At 39.6% G+C, this 26,962-nt stretch overlaps 1 protein-coding gene across 1 annotated transcript in view; it reads left to right on the top strand.

Moving 5' to 3' along the window:
- The window catches only part of LOC119737586 (kielin/chordin-like protein), a 33,205-nt gene extending 25,157 nt beyond the window's left edge, over nt 1-8,048 (top strand). The window contains exons 35-48 of the mRNA XM_038212038.1: nt 77-161; nt 734-786; nt 1,210-1,276; nt 1,720-1,781; nt 2,315-2,393; nt 2,720-2,772; nt 3,323-3,389; nt 3,721-3,797; nt 4,447-4,531; nt 5,193-5,245; nt 5,660-5,726; nt 6,253-6,299; nt 6,547-6,728; nt 7,031-8,048. Coding sequence (XP_038067966.1) covers nt 77-161; nt 734-786; nt 1,210-1,276; nt 1,720-1,781; nt 2,315-2,393; nt 2,720-2,772; nt 3,323-3,389; nt 3,721-3,797; nt 4,447-4,531; nt 5,193-5,245; nt 5,660-5,726; nt 6,253-6,299; nt 6,547-6,725 — 974 coding nt within the window. The 3' untranslated portion in view covers nt 6,726-6,728; nt 7,031-8,048. The remainder of the gene's footprint in view (nt 1-76; nt 162-733; nt 787-1,209; nt 1,277-1,719; nt 1,782-2,314; nt 2,394-2,719; nt 2,773-3,322; nt 3,390-3,720; nt 3,798-4,446; nt 4,532-5,192; nt 5,246-5,659; nt 5,727-6,252; nt 6,300-6,546; nt 6,729-7,030) is intronic.
- The last annotated feature ends 18,914 nt before the right edge of the window (nt 8,049-26,962 follow it).

Here is a 26,962-nt window from a genome sequence, read left to right as displayed (position 1 = left end):
CCTCTCCAGTTAACTTCTTTTTTCAAGCTTACCTTAACTTGTGATTGATATATGGTGATTGTGTGCTGGCTTGTAGACATGGGAACTGCCACTGAGTGCCACAGGGACAATGGTAAAGTGATGACGATCGGATCATTCTACTATAATGACTGCAACAAGTGGTGAGTGAAACATTACGATATACTGAAAGAGCCTGGATGATGAATATGCAATAGAACAAAGGCAGGTCAAATGTCAAGCCCTGAAGGAACCATCTCAACAATCTCAGAATATCCTGGTTCCTTCTGCAACAGTCCATTTGTGACACAGGATAAACACAACAGTTTGATTTCAGTAAAAGTCTTTCGTATTTACTCAAATTTCCCCAAATCAAACAGCGCCCTCCCATTGTGTCTGCCATATCTCAAAAAGGTGACTTGTCAAGTATTCCTATATGGAATATTTGGGATTTATTTTTTTTGCCCTTTTGTATTGCTTCAATTAAAACCCAAATTAACTCTGAGTGTACAGTGTTTATACGTCGCCAAATGGCAAAACCTAATACTGATTTAGTTAACCCTTCAGTCCCTGTACCGCCCCAAATCGCCCTGCCTGTTACTCCCCTGCAATGCTAGAAACCATCTGTACACTATGGTTTTATGGTTACCTCAGTGAATGTAATACAGTGTAATACAATGTAGTACAGGTGCAAATGGTTAATCCAGTATTGTTCTTTTGTCTACTCCCCATGCAGCACTTGTATGTCTCACGGCCATGTGACGTGTGAGACCAACTACTGCATCCCCCGTAAGTCTCACTCTTCAGTTATTGGTTGAAGGAGTACGTTGGCAAGATGGTTGATGGGGAGGTTTTTTAGAACGTGAAAGTGGAATTGTGTTTTACATGTTTTAAAGGTCTGCTTATGCTTCACACAAAGAGAATTTGACAGGAAACATTTGCTTGGTGGCGCACTGTTTTGGGAATTGCTCGTATTGAGAGTTAACATTGAGGGGGCAATGCATGCTTGAACACAAGCCCAACATGTGCATGTTCATAATATGATGTGTGTGGCTGAAATATTCAGTGTGGCATTGGAGAAGAACACTCGTTGTTACCAATATGCGCAGAGGGTAATAGATTGGTCTGTTGCAAGCCATGGCTAAACGCCCTCACTCTGTATATGAGCTAGCTCTGACATCCATCGTCTTATTTCTGAATTCTTGTTCTCAGGTCATTGTTACCATGAGGGCACACCCTACCACACTGAGGATAAAATCATGAATGACTGCAATGAATGGTAAGATAATTTGGTTTTTCCAAAATACAGATCTTGTTCTCAAAATTGCAAGCATGATTCTGAATGCTGTGGGCACCAGAAATTCAGCTTCTGCTGCAAGTAAAGATGATTAGCCCCCCCCCCCCCCCACCATTCTTCTTGTACTTCTCCTTCTTCTTCTTATTATTATTATGACCCTCTTCCCTCATTCACACTAGCGTTCCAGAGTCTTGCAGAACCATAAAGTATTAGGAGCAACTCAGGTTGACACCAAACATAGTTTGGTTTTCAGACAGGCTAATGTATTGACTATAGTTTGGGGTTGTTCCAGACGATAGCAAAAGAATAATTTGGTTTGTTTTTGACTTACGCATGCCAGTCTGAAATAGGTGCTATTCAGCCAAACTGTCTGAAGGACTCTAACAAGCTTAATTTCTTATTATTTTGACTGTTTCTTATGACAGCACTTGCTATGGTGGCCAGTGGCAATGCCAGGATTACACCTGCGATCCAATCATCCGCACCAGTAAGTCTTTTTGAAGCTTTCAGACTAGAAGGATCATATTTCCCACATTCTGTCCCACGTGTCATGTGGACAGGAATCACTGCTAAATTTACAATTCATCAATAAGTTTCATGCAGAGGGGGCACCTCCCCCACCCCCCCCCCCCTCCCCCGACGTATTTTTGTGACAATTTTTTGTTTGAGCAATTATTTAAATAAATGGTTAAAGAGTTCTGACATCAATCCCAAAAAAGAAAAAAGAAAACCTGCTGAAAATCATTACAATGCAGCATGGAAATGGGCATAATATTTGAAGTACATGTATGCATAATAATGGTCAGTTTTGAAGAGCGCCCCTATTTGGAAGAGGGGTACCCCCCCCCCCCTTTACGGAGGCCAAGTGTCCGGAGAAAAGAGCATGTCTACATTTCGGCGTGGATGTGCGGTTGCACCCCCCCCCCCCCTCCGACATCAAAAGCTGGATACGCTACTGTCATGTTGCATATATCACTACAAGTCTTCAGTTTCTTTGTGTTTTTCTTGTGTGATTTGCAGGAGTCCGCCTGGAAGGTTGTGAATACAAAGAAGAAGCGTATACCAATGGCCAGACATTCTACGACCGATGCAACTTGTGGTATGTTAATTCAGCTTTGTGTCTTCATTTTGACTGATTACTTGCCAAGCCTTTTTATTTTATGAATCCTGTTGTAGCGCTACAAGTCGAGTCCAATCAATTAGTCCAACATGTACACTGAACAGAAAAGTTATAAAAGTTTCCGCCCATTTTGGACTGCAAATCCAAATTAATTTGAAAGTGATAGCTATAGCCTGTGTCTGTGTCTTTTACTACGATCACTGAAAATCATTACATTTTAAGAATTTTTCAAGCCAAAGTTAATAGTGAATCAACCTATAAAATCATCAGTATTTTAACAATTCTTGGTGATTTTTTTTAAACAGCCGTTGCCTAGGAAACAATGCCACAAGCTGTGACAGGGAGTACTGCAGCCCATGTGAGTAGACTCTTCTCATAATTCTTTCTCCTTTCTTTCGCCTCGACGTTTATAAGTCATCCCTCAGCAGTTGTTCAATTCAAGACGTGGATGGGAAGGGTGTCAGCCAGTATAGAAGTCAAAACTCTGGCTGGTTTGCATGTGCTATTATGGCCCAATGTTTTATTAGAGGTCAAATAAAGTACTGCCACAATCAATAGTCTTGAGAAAGTTATGTTGATGAATGTTTGAAGAATTTTTCAGTACTTTTTATAAGGTTCAGGAACACCAATTCTATGAAATTCCTACTTTTTCTGCGTACACGAATGGGAATGCAAAGCTTTCAGTAAGCGTTGACATATGTGTCGAGCAAAACATGTAATTTTGCCTCTCTTATGCCATGGACCTGCTGGGAAAAGGAAGTCGATTCACAAATATCTCGAGCTGAGAATTTATCAATGGCTTAATTTATTCCAAAACAATTTAAAATAGTGATCTGAACCGTACTGAATGGACTGGAATTGAAAACTTCAAACTCTTGACCTTTTCTATATTTGTCTCAACCCTACAGCAAGCTGCTTTGTGAAGGAGGTGGAAATCAGAAACACACAGTCTCAGACCATTGACTGCCGAACATGGTGAGATATTCAAATGATTTACATAAGGCCAAATAAAAAATAAAAAAACATCAAACATGTTTAGCGTCCCCGCCCGCTTCCTTTTGGAGGCCGCCTCCTTTTTCTTTCTTTTTTTACCAAAAAAATGATAAATTTTAAACACTATTACATTTTACTACATTGTAATACATTTTACTACATTGCATTACATTGTATTCAATGAATCACATAGTGCTGGAGTAGTTGGGGCAGTGCAGGTAGAAACAAGAAGAATAGTCTAAAGTTTACATTGAGAGCTTTTGTTCTGAATCTTCATGTTATATCTCTTGTTGTCCTTTGATTTTGTCTTCAGCACTTGCCACAACGGATTGTTGGAATGCGTAGAGGATGCGGAATGTCTGCATGTCATGGTGCACCCGATTGTCCAAGGTACTTGGCATTGTGCCAAAAACACTATCGTAGTCGAGTCCATCACAAGTCCCCACAAGTTCTCACATGTTTTCGAAAGTCTCCACAAGTCCTCACATGTCCTCGAAAGTCCCCACAAGTCCCCATAAGGACCCACAAGTCCCAACAAGTCCTCACAAGTCCCCACAAGTCTTCACATGTCATCGAAAGTCCCCACAAGTCCCCACAAGTCCTCACAAGTCCCCACAAGTCTTCACATGTCCTCAAAAGTCCCCACAAGTCTTCACATGTCCTTGAAAGTCCCCAGTAGTCCTCACAAGCCCCCACAAGTCCCAACAAGTCATCACAAGTCCCCACAAGTCTTCACATGTCCTCGAAAGTCCCCACAAGTCCTTACATGTCCTTACAAGTCCTCACAAGTCTATCACAAGTCCCCACAAGTTCCCACAAGTCCTCACAAGTCCCCACAAGTCTTCCCATGTCCTTACATGTCCTCAAAGTCATGTTTGAGTTTGATCTCATTTTAAAGCCAGTCCTGGTAGCATTAATGTGGTATTTTCTTTTCAAACTTCGGTTCTCTGTCAGTGATTCTGTTTATTATAGTTTTGTCGTTCTGCTCCTTTCCAAACTTTTGAGTAATTGGTGTTTATTTTCTTTTTGTTGCCAACAGTCAACTTGGATTCCTCCATCAAATGCCAATTTGAAGGCAAGACCTACACTAACGGCGACCAATTCTGGAAACAGTGCAAGCCATGGTTAGATTGCTGTCATCTTTTCCAGCATTCGGTTTTGATCTTTTTAAGTATTTATGCAAAAATTGCACAAATATTTTACTTCTATTAGCAGGCTCCCTTTAAATTTAAACAGAACACAAATTTTAATAATGTGAAGTGTATACACATGCAATCAGTTTTCAGTTTAATTCTTCAAAAATACAAAGCATGAGAAGCACATTAGTACTCGATCACATGCCAGGAAGTTGAATTTAATTCTCAAAAGTTTTGACAAATGTTTACAAAATACAATAATAAAGTTAGCATCGTCTTAAGTGAATTTCTTTCATGCATTTTAAGAGCAGATTATGTTTGAAATGATTTTGTGTAGACTTCTATTTGAATAGGGCAAGAGTCTCACAGCATTTCAGCCTTTTTTTGTGAGGTGATAAAATTGCGATAAAATTATAAACAAGAATTATGGGATACACATGAAGGAAAATCAGATTCACAAATTTCACATTTGGCCTAAAGGCTTCTTTAACTTCTCATTAAGGTTTCCTTAAGTTTTCATTGCTCAAATGAATTAAGTTATACCATCTGTGTACCTAACATATTTCAAATTTTTTTCAGAAAAATAAATTTTGTGGGGAAAGGCACTAAAACTTTTAAAAAGCTGTATTTTTGTCGCTTTTGTTTACAGTCGTTGCTTTGACGATGGAGAGGTGCAGTGTGAAGACAAAGCCTGCTCACCAAGTATGTCAAATTGTCTTCTTTATGAAAAATTATTTCGGACAGAATTTCAGTTGAATGAAACGAAATAGTTACATTCCATGCACATTTTTGGTCTTTTGTTTTGTTGTGGTTTTATTTCATAGAAAAGTTGAGGAAAAGTTGCTCCCCCTGCCCCCTCCCCCTTCCCCCGCCCTCCCCCCGCCCTCATTGGCTTATAGAATCTTAGTCAGCAATATGTGGATGTTCTGTTGTGTGACCAGTCCTGCTTAGTCAAGCAGTGGCTGGTGAAGTATCCTCGTAAGATTCTCAAGAACAACACAGATCTTCTATCAAACAAAATAAACTGCATCGCAGTTTTCTCCAAAACTTTCTGAGGTTATTATCAAGATCACTCCTGTGTTTCATGAGAACATTTTTTTTCTTCACTCCTGCCAGATCTTTGCTATGAGGAGGGAGTCGCCTATCTGAGCGGAGATGTGCTCTTGACCGATCTCCACCAATGGTAAATTCCAACTTTTATTACACCTCATGAATATTTACAAGGCAAATGAATGTCTTTTATGCCTCTTTCTCAACTTCCAATATTCCAAAATGCAATATATGCCATTTTGTTAAGTTTTAGAATGCCACTGTCTCTTCGCTGCCCACAGTCCATTTCAACGGCTGTTATATACTCAAGACACAACATAAGAATACAATAAAGTGAAAAATGAAGCTTAAAACAGTTGTGATACTGTCTCTATTCTTTAAAGTTTGATAACTGCACAACGTATTCACTGTTTTTAAATGGAGATATCACATTTGAAGCTAAAATCCTCATTTGATATAGTGGTTGTTGAACACAAGTACAAACCAGCCCTCCAAATTCTAATCTCAGCTTTTATGTGGTATAAAAACCTTCAGAATGAATATTTGCATCATGGAAAGGATTTTTGCTGGTCATGCCCCATTTGTGAAATATGTATAATATTGTGATAAAGATATTTGAATAAACTCTATTTGTCAGTGTTTTTCTTTTCGTTTCCTAGTACTTGCTTCCGCGGTGGCCACTGGGATTGCGTGGACAAACCTCAAGGTACTTTTTATTTTTTTCTCTCACAATTTAGTGATTTTTCAAACAGAATTTTGTTTATCTTGTGAGCTCTTGAAGTGATAACTGTTTCAGAGCTACATGGTAGGCTGTTGGAAAAATGCCAGAACTGTAGTTTAAGGGGTGTTGTTTTATTCATAAAGTCAAATGTTTATTTAACAATATTTTGGGTGGAACTTGCAAGTATGTGGAAGACTGTATTGCAATCTTTTGTTACTTCTGTGGTGTTTAGATGCTGGCCGTCCTGATGTGATTGAGTGCCCCAGTGAGCGTCCAGCTATCTCTTGTCTGACCAATCCCTGCGATGGCAGAGTCTGTCCGACCCGCCGCGATGCCGTCTGTGTCCCTGACTACTGCGGCCATTGCCTCCCAGTCTTCTTTGACCAGTACGGTAACCGGCTCCGATGCTAAAAGGTAAACATAGCAACAGGGATGGAAGGAGTCATCCATATATTGTTGGTGTTTTCACAAAGTGACAAAAACGTGGAAAATCAATAATGTTATCGATTTTCAGTTTTCTGGCCATTTATTTACATTTGACACATTTTTATTACAATTTGGCCATGATAAGGGAATCTGCGAACTTCTGCACAAGGTCTGTAAGCTGAGAAAAACACTGTGGACATGCTTTTAGTTTGACCGTTTTTAGATCATTTTGCAAAAATACTTTAAAAACCCTGCTTATTCTTTTCTGTAATTTTGTTTTTGTCTTGCAGGATTGATTTTGTGTCTGTTGATTGACTGAATATCTGCACAGCGAGGACAACTTGAGGAATAATCCATTTGATATGAGGTTGAGAAACCATAGAAGTAATGAGTTTTCTTAATGCCAGGACATTGAAGTAGATTATACATAACTTGATTTGCATTCTTAACTTTAACTGAATTCTGCTAGCTGTCGATATTGTAAACTTTGCTCTAATAAACTCTAGTAATTGTAGTTATATTCGTAGATTTCTGCTGTCTCCAGGTTTAGAAATGTACCCTAAGATTTCTTTTTCTTATCAATGGTCAACATCATCAGTGTTAAGACATTTTGCTACATCAAACTTTCCTTATCATTTTCTTCTAATATTAATACATCCTCATGGTAACATGCTCAATGTATACGTTTGCTTTTACTAAAACTCACAGAACCATTTTTTTGACAAGATATGCACATTTCCAGACAGGCAATTGTTTTTGGATATTTGAGGTTTTGGTTTTGAGATATTTAAATTAGTTTGATTTTTGGTAAAAAAAAAAAAAAAAGGGAAAGTTTGGTTCTTGGTCACACAATTTTTCCCCCAATATTTTCTACTTTTATTTTATCTGTGATAAAAGTGTAGAAGTGTGAGTATCTTGTTTTAAAAATCCAGCAAAGTTTTGTGTTGCCTAATTGTAACTTTTATGTTTTTAAAGACATACAGTGGACCAAAAATATTTGCCGTAGGTAGGAAAAATACATCATTGTGTAAACACATAGTTTCATAACATTGTTACAATTACATATCTAATTGTTCGTCTTCCTATTGAAACAAAACTGCATAAAATATTAACACTTTCTTACTCTGTCTGATTACTTGCCTTAAGATGTAAACAATGTATATGTAGGCTTATTTCTAATCGCAATTAAAACGCGCATATCGTCAATGATGTTATTGTCTAAAGTAATGTTTCGTTTTGTATGTGATAATTATGTAGTCTTCAGGTCCTGGCTAATTTGAATAAATTTGCATGCATAAATAAATCATACTTCAAAGAGTCATTTGTCATTTTTGCGAAGCAGTGAATTTTGTGAAATTGCAGTTTACTCAAAGAAGTTCAACCAACTTTTATCGAATTAATCAATTTATTAAAATGAAATGTTAATCATAAATACAACAATTTAATTCTTTATCTACTGGTTAAAGCACAATCAGTCAATCGAAAAACAAATGAACTTTCTATCGATCAGTGAACACATTTCAAAAATTATCAAAGCAATCAATTTAATAACTAAAAATAAAATCAAAATTTATTGCCAATAAGTAATATAAGAAATGTACAATTTGTACACCATTCTTAAATTGAATTCAAACACTATAAGAAATCAATGTGACTTTTAAATTAAGTAAATGAGGGAAATAAAACAAAACGAAATTAACAATTCTTCTACAAGCTTGATTGATTATGTCATTGCATAATAATTTAACCGTATCGGTTTGAAGACGCATTCCACGTTCTAATTTCGAGTTTCACCTCGAAAAATAACTTTTTTATTACATTACCAACCAGTGGCGTAGCCAGGAATTTTCAGTGTGGGGGGGGGGGGGCGTCATGTATATCAATGATAATTTTTTTAGAAACTCAAAAACTCAGTGGGGGGGGGGGGGGGCGACAAGGTTTCATGGACAGCAGGGACCATTAGGTGATAACGCGTTCGCACGTTAAGGGCGAAAGTGCATAGGCTACGGCCGCTACGCCCTTCTAAACAAACTTGCCACCTCGTAAATGTGATCAAAACCTGAAGCCCTACAAATGAATCGACCTGACCACACAAAGAAATGATTACAAAAGTGTCAATCAAGATAAGAGGAACGCCAAAGCAAGGTTTAGTTTAATCTGAATTTAACAGTAGAAAATGTCGAAAACGGACGTAAAAAGCTGGTATATGCAAGCATGTTTCATGCACCCTTTCTTTTTATGAATTTCCAACTACGGGGATTCCAGGTTTTTTTTTAACAGTTTCCATAAATCGTTGGGCAAGTTATTCGATTTTGGTCTGAGCAAAGACCTCGACTTCAACACTTTCACATATTGTGATTATAGCCAGACCTTGGCTAGTCTATGTAATACACCATAGCGGAGCATGAAGACTGGCTCCGTGGCTAATGGGTGATACTTGGAATAGACCTTGGCCAGTTACATCACAAACAAATGTCTATTATTTGCTCACATGTTATCGAATTTCTGTTGACGTGAGCAAGGGCGGATCCAGAACACAATTTTGGAGGGGGCCAAAAAAATTTTGGTCCCCCAAAAAGTGGGTCACAAAAATTACGGCGTGGGGTTCGGGGCCCGCTTAAGGGCCCCGAAATTTTTTGGATTCTAGATGCTCTGTGGTGCGATCTGAGGCAATTTCTGACCACTTTAACCAATGCTTTTTGAGGAAAAGATGGTGGTGTACTCATTGCCTGCCTTTATTGCGATGTCACATAAAAAAAAAAAAAAAGTTTCGTTTTGGGGGGGGGGCCATGGCCCCCATTGGCCCCTCCTGGATCCGCCCTTGGACGTGAGAAAGATAATGAAGAGACATTGCGTTCTTGTGCATCTTCTCTCTGTGCATGACCCGCTATCTCATCGATGTTTTGTTTTCAGCACACCAAGTATATGTTACTGTCAATTGTTCACACCCGTACAAATTGCCTCATTAAAACAGCTAATCAGGGACGTTGGTTGGTTTGTGTAGTGTCATTAAAATGGTCCGTACTTCAATAAGTTCAATTTTTATCTCCTAACAGAACAAGGGCGGATCCAGAACACATTTTTTTTGGGGGGGGGGGGCAAAACAATTTTTGGTCCCTCAAACAGTGGGTCCAAAAAATGACGGCGTGGGGTTCATTTTGGAGGGGGGGGGGGGAATGGCCCCCGTTGCCCCCCCCCCCCCCTGGATCTGGCTTTGTAACAGATTTTCTATTTGAATCTTTTGTATTATATCGAGAAAAAAAAACAGTTTTTGCCATCCAATTTAGGGCATCTTAACCATCTGAAAGGCTTTTATTTTTGGGTGCCTGTCCACACAAATCCGCACTGCGAGTAGAGAAGTGCTCGGTCCCTACATTATCGATTCTGAAAGTGCGGCGGTAACCAGTCTACCCTGTATGTGAGAACCGAATGATGATCGGACCGCAAATAATTCAAAATTTGTGAAGGAACTGCTCCACAACTAAACGTGTGCCGAATTTGTTTGTTCGATGCCTAATTAAAGCTATAGTCCATCATTTGCAGCTATCCAAAAAGGGACTGGCGTAATTATTGTTGAAAAAACATACTTGGTTGAAAGATAGTAAGGGAACTAAACTCCCTGTAAAATTATTCTTTCTGGCATGCTGTCATTTCGAAGAAATTGCAACGGAAGAAGGCTTTTCCAACGGTGCTTCTTAAGACGCACCGTTGGGAATTCAGGCCAATTCAAAACACGATTCAGCAACTTTTGATTTGAAATCGAGATCCTAGAATGCTGTTTTTCTTGAAATATACAGCTGAGGCTGAGCTTAAAGTTCATCAGGTTACTTGTTCAGAACCCTTTGAGCACTTTTGTTGCTTCAAACAAACAAAATGCACAAATTATGATGGACTATACATTTAAAAATGGGTGACAGGTTGAGGTTCAGACTTTGAGGACCACGTATACACTCACATTTCTTGGCGCGCTGATTACACAAAGTCCGCAGATTCTCTACTTTTTAATGACCTTTTTCTTCTCTTAATAATATTGTCAATTATACGGCCTACTATGGACCCGATAATGATAGAGTATGCAAAACGATAACGAAAAAAAAAGAAGCTTGAAATATTTAAATGAATGAAATATTTCACCTGTTCTGGACCATAGTAGCTGGTACCGGTTCTCTCAATCAGAGCTAACGGGTATCGCGACGCTGTAGCCCTGTTCAGCTCACACCTCCTCTTCAATCCCGGTACATACCGTTATTTCGTTTTACCGTTTTAGATTTTCTCAAAAACAAATACAGTCAACGAACCATTGACTGTTTTGTCGTTTTACAGTTTTGTTACACGATCAAACGGTATTAAGTCACACAAAACAATGACCTTTTTGTTATCTTTTTAAATTGTAAAAAGCGATAAAAGGTTAGTTGCTTTATTTTTAGAGTGTTGTTTTACAAAAATATGACAATGACAAAACGGTCAGTAGTCTTGCCGACCATTTTTAGATTCAGGTTTGGCAATAAAGCAATGCACCTTGGAATGTTAATTTCGTTTTACCGTTTTGGATTTACTCAAAAACAAAAACAGTAAACGAACCATTGACTGTTTTCTCGTTTTACAGTTTTGTAAAACGGTCAAATGCTATAAAGTCACACACAAAAAACCAATTAGGCCTACCTTTTTTTATTGTAAAAAGCATAAACGGTTAGTTGCTTTACTTTTCGAGTGTTGTTTTACAAAAACATGACAATGACAAAATGGTCAATAGTCTTGTCGACTATTAAGGTTTGGCAATTAAGCAATGCACCTTGGAATGTTATTGTGTCCTTGGGATCGAGTCACTGCCTGGCAAATTGCCCTCCTTACATTTATGTCGTTCGCACGACAGAATTTGTGAATATTGGCTATTGAACTTTGAAGAGCAGCGCCGAACTCCAATTTCCTTCAACATAATCTGCAACTTCTTCATACGTTAATACTATCCCGTATCCCTTGTGAAATTTCTTCCTTGAAATTTCCCAGCGCCATTTTTGCTTGTAACTCTTTAAGCCCCATCAACTGAATCGCAGTGGATGGGCTCAGGGTCACGCCAGGAATCACACCACGCATTACTTCGTGCACGGCATGGTCCCTCTCCACCCACTTGCCCACCGCCACAAAATGCACTACGGACTGTTAACTGTTACACTGAAATAAAAAAATCACGATCACGAGGCTGAAGATTGGTATGAGGAGACACAGCTGCAGCATCTTGGTCCGCTTTGCTCCGAATTATTGAATTTGAGAATTGTTGTTCCGATAAGTTATACTGATTCACGTTTACGTCCGTTTTGATACCGATATTAACAGTGGTGATAACAGGCAATGCCCAATGATAAGAATATTGGAAATAATGACAATAGCTGTATAGTACATGCATGTACAACGCCGCGCCTGAATCAATCCCTGACTTCTGATTGGTGGGTCGTTGATCACGTGTCGTTGAATTATTCGTCCCAATCCACGGCCCGGCTGCATTCAAGCGTTGTTTAAAACAACTGAATTAGGCCTAAACAGTCATCAGGCCTATTTATAATAAGTAACTCGCAGTCATTACGCTATTGATGGCGGTGATAATGTATTCTAATTAATTAATAGCTCCTCAACAAGACGAAGAGTTGCCATCAATTGCTATGACAACCCTTGACACGGGCATCGCTGGTCCAGCATTGACCTGCATGAAAAATTTAAAACTAACTGGCTGGAGAAAGTCTCATCAGCAATGCCTCATCGACTGGTTTGCTATGAATTAAGTTTACCTCTCTCATGCTGGAGCACACCGTTGCAACGTTCAACCAAACCGAAGGGACTTCTCATTTCTGAGACTAGGCCCACACTGCATTTCTTGGGACTTCTTTTTTGCTACACCAATTTCCCCGAATATGACACTGATCTAAACAAAACCTTTCATTTGACTGTTAAAGGGTAGTCTACCAGTTTTTTGGTTAGCCTATTATCCGAGATCTTGGAAGTGGTCAGACAGACTTCTGTTAAATGAAATCAGAGAGTCAAGTATAACTGAGTCTTTAATATGAGATGGAAGGTTGCTCCCGAGATGCGTGGAAACGAATGGGTGATGGAGTTCTTGACGGCAAGAGTTCTGGCATACTGGTGATGATTAAAGTCTTGCATTTGAACCTTGATGACGAAAAACAGCACGTGGACTCTATTGATTGCCATGGAAACCGTTGATAAACTGCAGGTTATTGTGCATGTGTGTATGAAACTATAGCACTGCTCGTTACTGTTACATGTACATGTAAATAAAAGACGTAATACATGTATCGACATCACTTTAGACTATGAATTATTTTATCTGGTACAAGTACTACAAGATGGTAATGCCTCAAATTTCTCTATTAATTTACTGTGTAAATTATATCAACAAAATAAGCAGGCCTAACATTCCGTCTTAAGCAAGACCTGTCTCAAAGGCAAATGGCATTGGAAGGCCTGTATACAATTTAGATTCTATAAGCGTCAGGGTAGCTTACCGTCATTTTGCCACGTGGCTGGTCTGGTTTCAAGCCATTCTATCCGTGGATTTTATTCGTTATTCTCTAAGCAATATCTGGCTCCAGGTGGCGCTTTCCCTAGAAGCCTTATGGTTGCAGACCAGTATATAAACTTCCATAGACCCCAATGGTAAATGCTCCAACTTCAGAAATTCGGGATAAATACTCACAACTCTCCAAGGTGTTCGAGACACACATCAAATTAAAGCTTATTTCATCATCTTTCATTTTCTTTTTTTTTGGGGGGGGGGGGGGTTCAACTGATGACTTTTAGGAGAAATTTTCATCCGAAGATGATCACCCCTGAAAATAGTCCTGAAGCCCATTGCCATTTTGAAAAACGATGCCTACACTCCATTGCAAAATAGAGCGCTTTAAGGGCCCAAATTTCATCCAAATTGAACGGAACTACAAGCTCACAGTCCTGTGCACGGCTTCCACCCATATTATTTTTACAAACCCTCAAGTTCAAGGCCCACAGCATGCTCAAATATTGAAGATTTTGAGGGCATGCAAGTAGTAGGGGAGGTGGGGGAACCGGAGCAAAATGGAAAAAATCTGCGGCAAGCCTAAGCACGCCGCTCTCGATTCTAAAAATAGTTGGGGAAAAATATAGGGGAATCCCCCGATCTCAAAAAAAAAAATCTGACGCCGGGTGTGGGGGAGAAAAAAAAAAAAAAAAAAAAAAAATTCTGACGCCGGGTGTGGGGGAAAAAAAAAAAAAAAAAAAAAATCTGACGCCGGGTGTGGGGGAGAAAAAAAAAAAAAAAAAAAAAAAATCTGACGCCGGGTGTGGGGGAGAAAAAAAAAAAAAAAAAAAAAAAAAATCTGACGTTGGGAGAGACAGAGAGAGTCACCACCACGTGACCTTGAAACGTGTTGAGGCACGATAAAAATTTGGCGTAAACAACGCGACCTTGAAAAATGTGTGAGCCATCACCACGTGACCTTGGGAATTTTTACTACAGTCAAGCTCTCATGGTTTATGAAATAATTGATCACCCTCCAAAAAAAATTAGAAAAAAAATATTATATTTCTTATAATAAAATGGAGAGTAATATGTTCAGACCGACCGTCAAAGGATATTCTAAATGGAACAAAGCTACGCTGCGTGATTACGTGCAGCGGTATAATATACCGCACAATGAAAATGTTTCTCTTACTCGTAAAGTCTACATCGAGGGGATAAAAAATTATGAAAGTCAATTTAAAAACTTGAGGAAAAAGAAACTTTATGAGCTCAAACAGATTGTAGACGAACAAAATCTAGAATACGTACCGACGGGTTATAAAGGACGAGTTTTGAAAAAAGATTTACTCTCGGCGATTAAAACATACAGACAACCCGAATACTTTACAGAGTCAGCTTTTAGAGAAACGAGAAGGTTTAGAAATTACTACAGAAACTGGGAATTAAATCCCAGACTTTATAACCACGATTTAATCAAGTTTTTTGATTCACACAAGGAACAAATAGTCAATAAAATCAAGTCTGAATTGAGAGAGCTCAGAGGTTTAAAAGTAGAGCTTGTATTAAAAATAAGGTATCGAAAAATCAAACCGGATGGTACAATCGAAACGATCGAAGCTATTCATTATAGCAAACCGAAAGCCGTTTTAAATCAAAGTCAAATAAAACAGGTTTTAAAAGAGGAGATCGAAGAGCTATTCAAAAAGGATGAAAGGTATACGAATCAAGGATCGGGTTGGGCAGTCGATACAATACTCGCGTTATACATCAACATCAACAGATATAATCCAGCGAGAGGTAGTTCTTACATAAACCTACCCGAACATCTTAAAATTAAACAGGCGATGATCAACGTACAAAACAAAGACGACGAGTGTTTGAGATGGTGTTTGAGATCTGCCTTGGGGTTATACACAGACAAAGTAAAAAATCAAATAAGAAATAATCCTAAATATAAAATCAACGAAAGCAGACCGTCGATTTACACCAAAGACGACGGACTCAGTTTTAAAGGCGTTGACTTTCCGACACCGGTCGATCAGATACCCAAGATAGAAAGACAAAATAATTTATCGATAAACGTATACGGTTATGAGGGTGAGATATATCCATTATACGTGTCTAAAAACTACGGGGCAGAAGAGATCGATCTGCTTTTGATTTCTAAAGGTGACAAGCATCACTATTGTTGGATAAAATATTTTACGAGGTTGATGTACGACGTTACGAAACATAAATGTAAGAAATATTTTTGTCGAAGATGTCTATGTCATTTTACCAATCAAAACAAATTAGACAGACATATCGCCGATTGTAAGGGTATAGATGCGCATCCATCAAAGATTGTATTTCCTATGGGTAAACCAAAATACATAGACGGGCAACCAGGCGAAAGAGACGTACCGATATTAGAATTTAAAAACTATAGGCACAAACAAAAAGCACCATTTGTCATTTATGCCGACTTTGAATCCATATTACAAACAACAACATCCACAGATAAAGAGACAAACACAAAAAAGATTAACGTTCACAAAGCTAGTGGTTATTCGCTAGTTGTAGTTCGATGCGACGCTAAAAATGTGTATCAAGAGACTTATAGAGGCAAAGACGCTTCAACTAGATTTATAACGACGTTGTTACAATTACAAAGCGATATTAATTGCATATTTGAAAAACCCCAAACCATGAAATTTAACGAGCGAGCTAAAGACCATCACGATAAAACAAACGCGTGTTGGATTTGTGAAAAACCAATTTATCCCAATTACTCGAGCAACTGTCAGTGCCAGAAGCCCAGAGAACCCAAGACGATAAAACAAAAGAAAGAATATCAGTACAAAAATAGTAAGGGATTTATCGAGTCTAAATGTCTCGACTGCAAAAAGAGCATTAATAAATTTAGAAAGGTGAGAGATCACTGCCACGTCACTGGTAAATATAGGGGTGCCGCACACGCTTATTGTAACCTCAAACTACAAATTAAACCCGGTTGTACACCGATACCAGTCTTTTTACACAATTTACAAAATTACGACGCTCACTTGATCATGCAGAGTATTTCAGAATACGATAGTCAAACAGAAATACAAGTGATCGCTAAAAATTCAGAAAAGTATATTTCGTTCTCGATAGGAAATCTACGATTTTTAGACTCGTTTAGTTTTATGGCATCGTCGTTGGATAAATTAGTGAAAGCTTGTCCAACAGAGTCGTTTCAGCTACTCAAAAAGCATTTTAAACATCCTGACTTGCTATTACAAAAAGGAATTTATCCCTACGAATATATGAACTCGTTTGATAAGTTTCAAGAGACCAGCCTACCACCCATCGGCAAGTTTTATAGCAGACTAAAAGACGAACATATATCGCAACAAGACTATGACAGAGCTCAACGCGTGTGGAACGAGTTTAATATACACAATCTAGGAGAATATCACGACTTGTACGTGACTACCGATACGTTATTACTTGCAGGCGTATTTGAAAACTTTAGAAGAACGTGCATTACAAACTACGGGCTAGATCCAGCCAATTATTACACCGCACCCGGATTGTCCTGGGATGCTCTATTGAAACACTCGGAAGTTAAACTCGAACTATTGCAAGACGTAGACAAACATTTATTTTTTGAAAAGGCAAAACGAGGAGGCATATCGAGCGTGGGTGGAATGAGACATCACAAAGCCAATAATCAATATCTCGATGACTACGATTCAAACAAACCCTCGAGTTATATCGCTTATCTGGATGCCAACAATCTGTACGGTTGGGCTATGAGTCAATATCTACCGTACAGCGATTTTAAATGGACACCCTCGAAACCGTTTACCGAAGAAAGAATATTAACGCTTAAGAAAACGTCTAATACCGGTTACTTTTTTGAAGTAGACCTCGATTACCCGCACGATCTACACGTCAAGCATAACGATTATCCACTAGCACCCGAAAATATGGTCGTACCCCAAGATTGGATGTCTGATTATCAAAACGAGTTATTGGATACCGAACCTAGTAGCGACGTACAAAAATTAACGTGTACCCTCAATCCAAAACAAAAATACGTGTTGCACTACGTCACGTTGCAGTCATACCTCAATCTAGGTTTGAAATTAAAAAAGGTACATCGCGTGTTAAAATTTAAACAAGCGCCTTGGATGAAATCTTACATCGACAAAAACACGCAACTCCGAACCAAAGCAACCTCTGATTTTGAGAAAGACTTTTTTAAACTTATGAATAACAGCGTGTTTGGTAAGACGATGGAAAACGTTAGAAATCGAATAGACGGTTACCTACTGAGAGACAATAACGAGAGCGATCAAGAAAAATACAAAAAAATAATTCAAAAACCGAGCTATAAAACAACAACGCCGTTTCCAGAATGTGACCTGTCGTTTGTCGAAACGTACAAGACTAAAACCGTGTTAAACAAACCCATTTACTGCGGAGTGAGCATCTTAGATCTCTCAAAGACGCTGATGTACGATTTTTATTACAACCGATTGAAAGACAAGTACGGAGATCAAATCAGGTTGATGTATACGGATACGGACAGTCTGTTGATTGTCGTTTACACGGATGACATATACAAAGACATGCAATCTCACGGGCAACACTACGACTTTTCGAATTACAATCTGGATCACGAGTTGTACGATCCAACCAATAAGAAAGTGATCGGTAAATTTAAAGACGAGTTTGGAGGTAAGGTCATTCAAGAAGCAGTTTGCATAAGACCTAAGATGTACTCGATTTTAGCGGATGACAACAACATCACTCTTAAAAAAGCCAAGGGGGTCACAAAATCGGTCACCGACAAAAAATTAAAACACCGGCACTACTACGACTGCATCTTTAAAAATAAATCTAAAACAGAAACGATGACTCACATTAGGTCGGAAAATCACATCCTTTACACCATATCGCTAGATAAATTGTCGTTGAGTCCGTTGGATACCAAGAGGTACATTTTACCGGATGGAATACACACGCTCGCTTATGGTCACCGCAATCTAGATATTAATTAGGCGGTAATTGCGTGTCCTCGGGTACGACTTGAAGCTCTTGTCTCACAAAACTCCTTTTTGGGCCGTTTTGAAGGTAATAAAGAGTAGGACCCGTCGTGACTTTTTTACCGTTAATCATTTTAAATTGACTCGTTCTTTTTTCCACGTTAAAAATGTCTACGCTCCAAATGGGATCCGTGGCTCTTCTCGAGGTTCCACCCTCTTGCTCACCCGGGTAATATAAATATCTAACCATGGCGTCTTGCGGTAATTGTTGCTCTTTTGTTTTAACGGGGTTAGCCGGCGATTGCCGGACCTGTTCTAGTTTAACCGCCTCTGACGGTGCTTTAGCTATTAATCTCGTCGTTTCATCGTTTATAGCTTTGATCACGCTGGGTAATCGCTCGACCCATTGCGTGTTTCTACTCTCGGGATTTAACATTTCTTGAGCGTACTGATGACCAAACAGTCTCTCGGCTAGCGTTCGATTAAATCTTTCTACGATACCCTGCGATCGGTGGTTTCCAGGTTCGCCTACGATAATCTCGACGTTTTTTGAAGCCATCCATTTTTTAAATGCACCTTTAAATTCGGTACCGGCGTCTACTCTCAACGTTTTAGGGTAACTCAAAGGCGACCTCGCGTAAATCTTGACGATAGCATCCCGCGTGGAATCCGCCGTTTTAGAAACCAAAGGTTCTGCTTCGTGGTATCGACTCGCAACGTCGACAACCGTCAAAGCGTATTTATAAGTCTTGCGTTTTACTTTATCCCAGGGTAGGTATAGCACATCCATTTGGTGAAAATCGTTTGGTGTTTCAAACTCTTGCGATGTACTCGTAGGCCTGGGTACATATGCAGGACCCGGCAGATAAATTTGCCAAATTGCTTGTTTTTTAAGCCAATCTCTGATTACCTTTTTATCGAATTTGGTTTTATCGTGTAAATGGTCGACGGCGCTTTCACCTCTCCAATAACCGCTCGGGCTATAATACAGTTTTTGAAGTTTATCCATCATTTACTATAATAATAATTTTAAAAGGCTTTATACATTAAATAGATGGCTTCAGCTGTTGTAATGATGGTTGGAGGCGCGATCATAAACGCCTTAGCTTTTTCGGGTTCAAACTTTTTATTTTCAAGTCTAAGGGATGATGGCAGCGAAGAGCGTAAGAGACACGATTTAGCGACAGAACAACTCTCGGCCGCCAGATATCAGTGGCAACGAGAACGAACGAAACGACTCGATTTTCTCAACGAACGTATCAGAAAACAAAATGCCTCTAAACAAACATTTTCCAACGTAGACCAAGCGTTGCGTTACTACAACGAAATGACCGGAGAAAACGTCGAGTTACCCCGCGAACCCAAACTCGAAGATTTTTACGAGCCTAGCGACCAACAAATAGAAAAAGAACTGGCGTTTATCGCGGGAGGAACGCTATTGGTGGGCTTCTTGGCTTACAGATATCTTTAAATTTAAAACTCGTATAAATAAAATGAATGCGTATGGAAAAAAGCTCAATCCCAGCAGGCTATTAAAAATACCCAGATCTATCAAGGGTGAGAGAAAAGAGGTGGTCATTACCCACAATCCTAGTAGTATATCGGCGGGGCAAACGCTGAGAGTTAAGTTTCCTCAATTGGGCGTAGACGACGTGATCGTACCCGGCACTTGTAAATTAGCTTTTAGTTTAGAACTCGACGGTGGAAGCGACGACAATAGAACCATTTTTAGCAATTTGGCCAGAAATTTAGTCAGTGAAATCAGCGTCAGGCTTCAAGGTCACGAAATTATAAGTTATCGTAACGCCGACGTGTATCACAACTTTAAAGACAATTGGATCAACAGCTCGGCAACTCGAAACATGGCGTACTCGGGCATAGAAAAAGAAAACGTGTCTAAACTAAGAATTGGGGCTGGAGATGCTAACGCGGGCGCCAACAGCGGTAAAGATCAGGCTATCGCGGATGCCTATGGTAACAGATATTGTATTCCCCTAGACATTGACATACTGACTTCGCATCACCCTTTTTACCCCAGCGGTTTAAAACAACCTCTGACGTACGAGATAAAGTTTAACGATCACGAAAAAGTAGTCAACAGTTCAGATACGGCGGCGATGTATTCTATCTCAGACCTGTCTCTCGAATACGAAGTGGTGACCAACAGAGACCTAGCTATCACCATCAGGAATAAACACAAGGGGTTAATGCAATATCTGTTTGATAAAATCCACTCGCTAGAAGTTAGATCCGTCAACAAATCGGACACGCTTTGGAACGTCAGCGTCAATCAACCCATCAGGAGTCTCAAGGGTATTTTGTTTTTGTTTAAAGATCCCGCGGTCAAAAATCCGCAGCGATTTTACAATCCAAAACTAACCAAAACATCGGTGACCGTAGAAGGTAAACCCAATCAACTCTACAGTCAAGGCATGTTTCAGTATCAACACTGGAACGAAATTAGCAAGTTCTTTGGAGACAGCGATACCGAAAGCGGGCGCGGAGTAGCTAAAGACTTAAATTTGACGGGTTTTGACCTCGGAGACTACCTAAAAGACAAGTACGGTCTGTGGCTCGATTTTAGATGTAACGACGACAACTCCGCTCACGGATCCGGTAGGAAACTCGGAGACGGAGGAGGCATCAACATTCAATTTAACAGAGAAGCCGAAAGTCAAGGTGACCTCACGATGTACGTATTTTTGGTCATGGATGCTCAATTGAACTTGGAAGACGGGAATTTTAAATCTCTGTTAAGTTAAAATGACACAACCGCATTGCGCTTTAATCGTCGGCAAAACAAATTCGGGTAAAACCAAATGGATTTTGGATCTGTTAGAGTCAGACTATAAAAATACATTTGAAGCGATAGTCATCATTTGCCCTACCATATTTAAAAACAAAACGTACATCTCCAGAAAGTGGATTCAAGCAGATCCCGAGGTATACCTCTGCGATCCGGATTTGTACAAGATGACGCTCAACGAAGCGATCGATTTTTACAGTAAAATATTCGAAGGTGTTGCCACGCTGTTTATCGTGGACGATTGCTCTTCGGATCAAGAGATTAAATATCGTAAAAAGACGTGCGCGCTAAGCAAGATGGCGTTTAGCGGAAGACACATAAATCACAGCTGTTGGTTACTGACCCAAAAGTACAACAGCGTTTTAAAAGATTATAGAGAAAACACGGCCTGGTTGGCTTTATTTTACTGCAAAGATAAAACATCGTTTGATCAAGCGTTAGACGAAAATGACGTCGTACCGATTGAAGAACGAGATTATATAAAACGACGTTTGAGAGATGTGAAATATAGTAAATTGGTCGTATACACCGAACCTCCAGTTAGTTACGAGCTACTTGAGTAGGTCAATAACCTAGCTTGTCAACAGATATGACCTAGCTTGTCAACAGATAGGACCTAGCTCGTCAACAGATATGACCTAGCTCGTCAACAGATATGACCTAGCTCGTCAGCAAATATGACCTAGCTTAGTAGCAACCTATTTAACAAGCTATACATGTATTACAATTTGTTAATCAACAAACGTCAACAAAATACATTTTGTTGTTAATAAATGATAGCAATATTTGAGTATTTGCAGTTTTTGGCTATTATCGTCATATCGCTTAATCTATCGTTTTACACCTACGAATACCTTTGCTTTTGTAACAAAGTTGCAAAAGCTACGACAAAATTAAACTCCTTTCTAATTAAATGGAGGACCTAAAACTTACTTTAACGAACGAACAAGATCACAACGCAGAACATAAAGATCGTTTGTGCGGTGTCGTAGCAGCCGGAAACTCTAGAAAGTACTTGGGAAAGGAATACACCGTTAAACATATCGAAGCTCTTGACAGTAAAGAACTCGAAAAGCTGTATCATCTGTACGAAACTAAATTTGGAAATGAAATTGTTCAAACCGTTGGTAAATACACTTTAAGTCTATTTTCGAGAGTGTTAGCTGTGGTTACACCCGTACAAGTTTTAGGATATAACGTCACTATAGATTCTGAAGAAGAACTCACCAACGACTTGAGTTCCGATCCTATTATAAGCGCGAGTATGGCTGGTATGTTGAGCGACGTTTGTTACAAGTACGGAACTTTAATATCACCCCTAGTTGCTACGATTATCACAACAAAACATTTGAAATTTAATAAACCTAATATAATAAATGGAAGATCAACAAGCAGCGATCACAGCTCAACCAGCAGAGACAGAGACGCCCCAACCGATAAAAACAACGTCGTCACCGACGGTAACGAGAGTGACCAAGACTAAAAATCCTAAACGAATACAGCAGGGTAAAGCTTTAGCCGAGCACAATAGACAGATGAAATTAAAATTAGCAAAAATGAACGTAACATCGGACGAAGCTACGAGCTCACCAGACTACAACTCTTGGGTGATGTGGGGGGCTATAGCGTCTATAATAGGAGTGGGGTTGCTGTTACTAAAAAGTAAGGCAACTGCGCCGGTTATACAGCCAGTGCCGGTAGTCACACAACCCACTACACCCAGCGCCCCCAAAACGCTAGACATGGAATAGATCGGACCTTTTAGGTCTGTAGCTAAGCCAGCAATTTAAAAATTGTTATATTAAAAACGATGAGTAACTTTGACACAAACGGAATAGCTAATACGATTTATCACGGAGCCGTCATATCGGGTCTGGTGATGGGATACGCCATGGTAGGAAATAAACTACTCAAAATGAAAGCGCCGGATTTGAGCAAACTAAGCGTAGAAGATGCGGCTAAATTGACGGGCATTATAAGTGGAGCTCTGGCCACGCAAAATTGGTTGGTGACACAGGGTATACTACCGGGCAGTATAATGAAAACGGCATAATTTAAATAGGTTTATTAAATAAATGGATGAGGGAGGATTTTATGATCCAGACTACGAAAGAACAGATGATTATGACGATGATGATGTAGCAGAGACCAATGTAGATGACGACTTTGATACTACTACACCACCGGTAGACACAGAAAGCGTCCTCGGCACGGGAACAATAAGCAGATTATCTATAAAAGTAATAAAAGAAGATGTTGATTCATTTTACAAACAAAATAATATAGACCCCGCGTTTATCGACCCCAACGATTTTGAAATTGGTAAAGACAGAAATCTATACGTTAAAACATATAAAGGTCGAGAACCATTATCTTATAGACGAGGTGGTCAAAGAATATATTACAAATTAAGTACCTTACAAAATAAATATGGTACCGCATTTATTCGCGACACCCTCAAAATCGCTGACTATAAACCAACACTACTTGTCAAACTAAAAGATAAACTCGAAAAGGTACAACCCGAGAGTATCCCCATGACAGAACTACCCAGAGCCACCGATGAGGTAACCGAGATTATAGACGATTTACAACGCGACACCGGCGCTCAAACAGAAGGATTAAATTACAGAGAACTCCAGGGTTTAGACAAAAGTCTTCAGACGTTGAGAGGTAACCTAGAACTTAATTTAGCGCGTCTCACAGAACTAGACCAAGAGATATTTGATGCCGAACATGAATTAGGTGATCATAGGATCAGCGAAGAAGAACGACGAGAGTTAAACGATAAATTGAGCGACTTAGACGTCGAAAGATCCGCCAGATTAGAAACCGCAAAAACCAACGAACGAGGGCTCAAAAGTCAGATCGCTAGAATCAAAGAAACGATTAATAAAATATTAGGCAACGACACGACTCTGGCAGAAAAGATTAGAACTCTGTTTAGAGAACAAGGTGTGACCGTAGTGAGTATTTTAGCCGCTTTGAGTTTAGCCATCAGCACGATAGTGAGTAGCATCGTCGCTAGCGTGAGAGGTGCTGGTGCCCCACCCGCACCATCGCCAACACCAACACCAACACCAACACCACCAAAAGGCGGTATCAAAGAGTGGATTTCAAAACAACTCGCTAATTTTGCATCTGCTCTTCAAAAACTCGGAGTGAGCGCATTGGGTGCTCTGCCGGGTATCATAGGCAGCGTACTGAGTTGGATATTTAACGCGCTGAGTAAGTCCGTATCGTGGTTGGCCGAACACGTGTGGGCTTTGTTTTTGGGTGTGGGGGCCTTGGTGTTTGCGTACCTGCAAAAACGATGGTAGTAATAGTTGTAATCAAGTTTAAACAAAAAAACAACAAAAAAATAAGCCTTACCAGCACAAAGTTGGTAAGGCTTTTTTTTTTTTTTGTGTGTGTGATTAGAGTGTGACTTATCGCGTTGCCTCGTAAGCTAAAATACCCATGCCAACGATAGCCAATATTCCTACCGTCAACGATAATTTTTCGTCTTGGTGAGTTTGTAGTTTCGTGGGTTCTTGGGTTAAAACTGTAGGTGCTGGTGTTGGTGAGGGTGTAGGTGCTGGTGTTGGTGAGGGTGTTAGTGTTGGTGCTGGTGTTGGTGCTGGTGCAACAACATCGTTCGTCATAGGCTCTGGAGGTGTAGGTGGCGCGACGTCATCGGTGTCATCAAAAGAGTCGTCCGGTTGAGGTTGTGAGTTTAAATCTGGCACCAAACCAGTTTTCATACTCTGGGTAGCGATTTGAAGATTGTTGTTATAGCCGTCGTGCGTTCCAACCCTCAAGTTCATATCCGATGGAATTAAATACAACCCCGGTTTCACGACAAAATTTAAAGGCGTTCTGGCATACTGCAAAGAGTCTTGAAATTGATCGATACTCGTTTCCATGTCGTCTACTGCATTGATGATATCTTCAACGATGACGTTAAATTGTCTTTGAGCGTCTAATCCGGTGCCCGGTGATAATACGCTCGTTTTTGTTTGAGCCTGCGCACCGAGTAAAGCGTACACGTAAGATCTGATCGATTCGTTGATCTTTATGATTCCCGCGGAGGTAAACGAACTCTTGGTGGGTATAAAATCTAACCAAGCCATTTTGACGATGTCGTCTTGTTCGAGATAACCCCTCCAATGCTTAAAAAAAGCATCGTGTTTTTTTGGATCGTCTAAACCCCAATTTTTATCACCCGTGGGGTTGATAAAATCGTCGAGTGTGGTCGTGTTTTTATCATAGTCTAACGGCAAGAGTAAAAATGATTTTGTTTTTTCGTTCCAAAGAAAAAGCCGACCTAAGCCATAAGTCTTTTGATCTCTCGTCTGTTTAAAAGACTTATTTTGATCGATGGCAAACGTCCGACAGATGTTGGTAAATGCTCCACGATCATAGGTGTTGCTGAGAGCGTCAAACGAGTCTTCTCCCGGTATTGCTACGGCCATGTCGTTTAATATCCTTCTCACCGTAAAGTATAGATGAAAATTAAATAAGGCTTTAACGTAACGGTTGTTCGAGTTTAAAATATCGATTCCAACACCACAGCCCGTTGTAGCGCAATAGATCGCAAAGTTTAACTGATTTTGATAAAAAGACATGGGGTCTATTTTCCAACGAAGTACAGCATCGTTGGTATTGAGGCGAGATATTTTATAGTCCGAGATTAAGTCGGGAAACGGGGTTAAAAACGTGTTAGACGCGTTGACCGTAATCTCGAGTTCGCCAGTGAGATACGGACTGTCTAGTACATGCGCTGGGGTGGTAGCTTGTCGTTTAGCTACATTTTGATTTACTTGTTTCGTTACCTGATCAGCTATCGATTGTATCTGCTTTTTTAACGACTTAAAATCACTCATTATTTTAGTTTCAGTTTTAATATAAAAAGACTTTAAAATAAATGCATTCGTTTCACTTGTTTCAAAATGAGCAGACGTTTAAATTAGAAGACGTCGTAGATAATTTAAACGGTCAAAAATCTATACGCGTAAAAAGGGTGTTGTTTAACGCCGGATATTTTAATATTTCCAGCGCCACGGAGATTGACTGGTTTACGCAAATAGATGGGAGACCCGCGTTTACCACGGATAAACCTCCCCTCATACCCGCGGAGTTTCTTTCAGATGTACACATAAGAACGCCAGATAGAGATTTTATAGAGCGATTGTTACCCGATATACCATACCACTTTTTAATTAACGATGAAAATGTTTTACAAAAAACTATAAACGATCTTATAAAAGCGTACGAAGACGATAGACTAGAATCCGTTTTAGAATCAAACAAAAGAAAAAGAGCTATTATAGCTGAACGGCGAGGGTTGATTTTAGCCGCCATGAATTCAGAAATACCAAAAACTGAATTAGAACTTAATACGCTTCAATCTTTAGTAAGAATATTATTTGTTAGAGAAAGAAAAATCTTTGAAGGTGAGGAATTGGCTTTAAAGTTTATTGAAGGAGAAATGGGTGCGAGCGAATTGAGCGAGTTGAGAGATAGTAGGGAAGCAGGGGTAATTATCAGGGGAAGTCTTATCGTGACGGGTGAGGATTTAGATTTTATTCCTCCGAGTCATTTAGAGCCGTTGCCACTCGGAGTCACCGGTTCGGTCATCATAGCACCGGGGTGGTACGACGTCGATTGGTTCGATTTCATTTTAAATTCTATACCCGGGGTAAGTTTTCGAATATTTAGAGAATCTAAAAAGGTGACATTGGTGATAACCGACGTAAATCTCAAATTGCGCTTGAACAGAGAAGTATCTCGATTACTCAATTTACCCAAAGGAAGACTGGTACCCAAAGTGGTGTATACGGGGTCTTACGACGTTAATCCGTTTAAATTTTTGTTTATTCACTGCCCGCAATTAAGTACGAGTGTAGCG

Source organism: Patiria miniata, unplaced genomic scaffold (assembly GCF_015706575.1).
Source record: "Patiria miniata isolate m_02_andy unplaced genomic scaffold, ASM1570657v1 HiC_scaffold_3, whole genome shotgun sequence".
In the NCBI taxonomy this organism is placed as follows: Eukaryota; Metazoa; Echinodermata; class Asteroidea; order Valvatida; family Asterinidae; genus Patiria; species Patiria miniata.
Note: the sequence above shows the minus strand (reverse complement) of the source record. Positions and strands in the feature narration are given on the sequence as shown.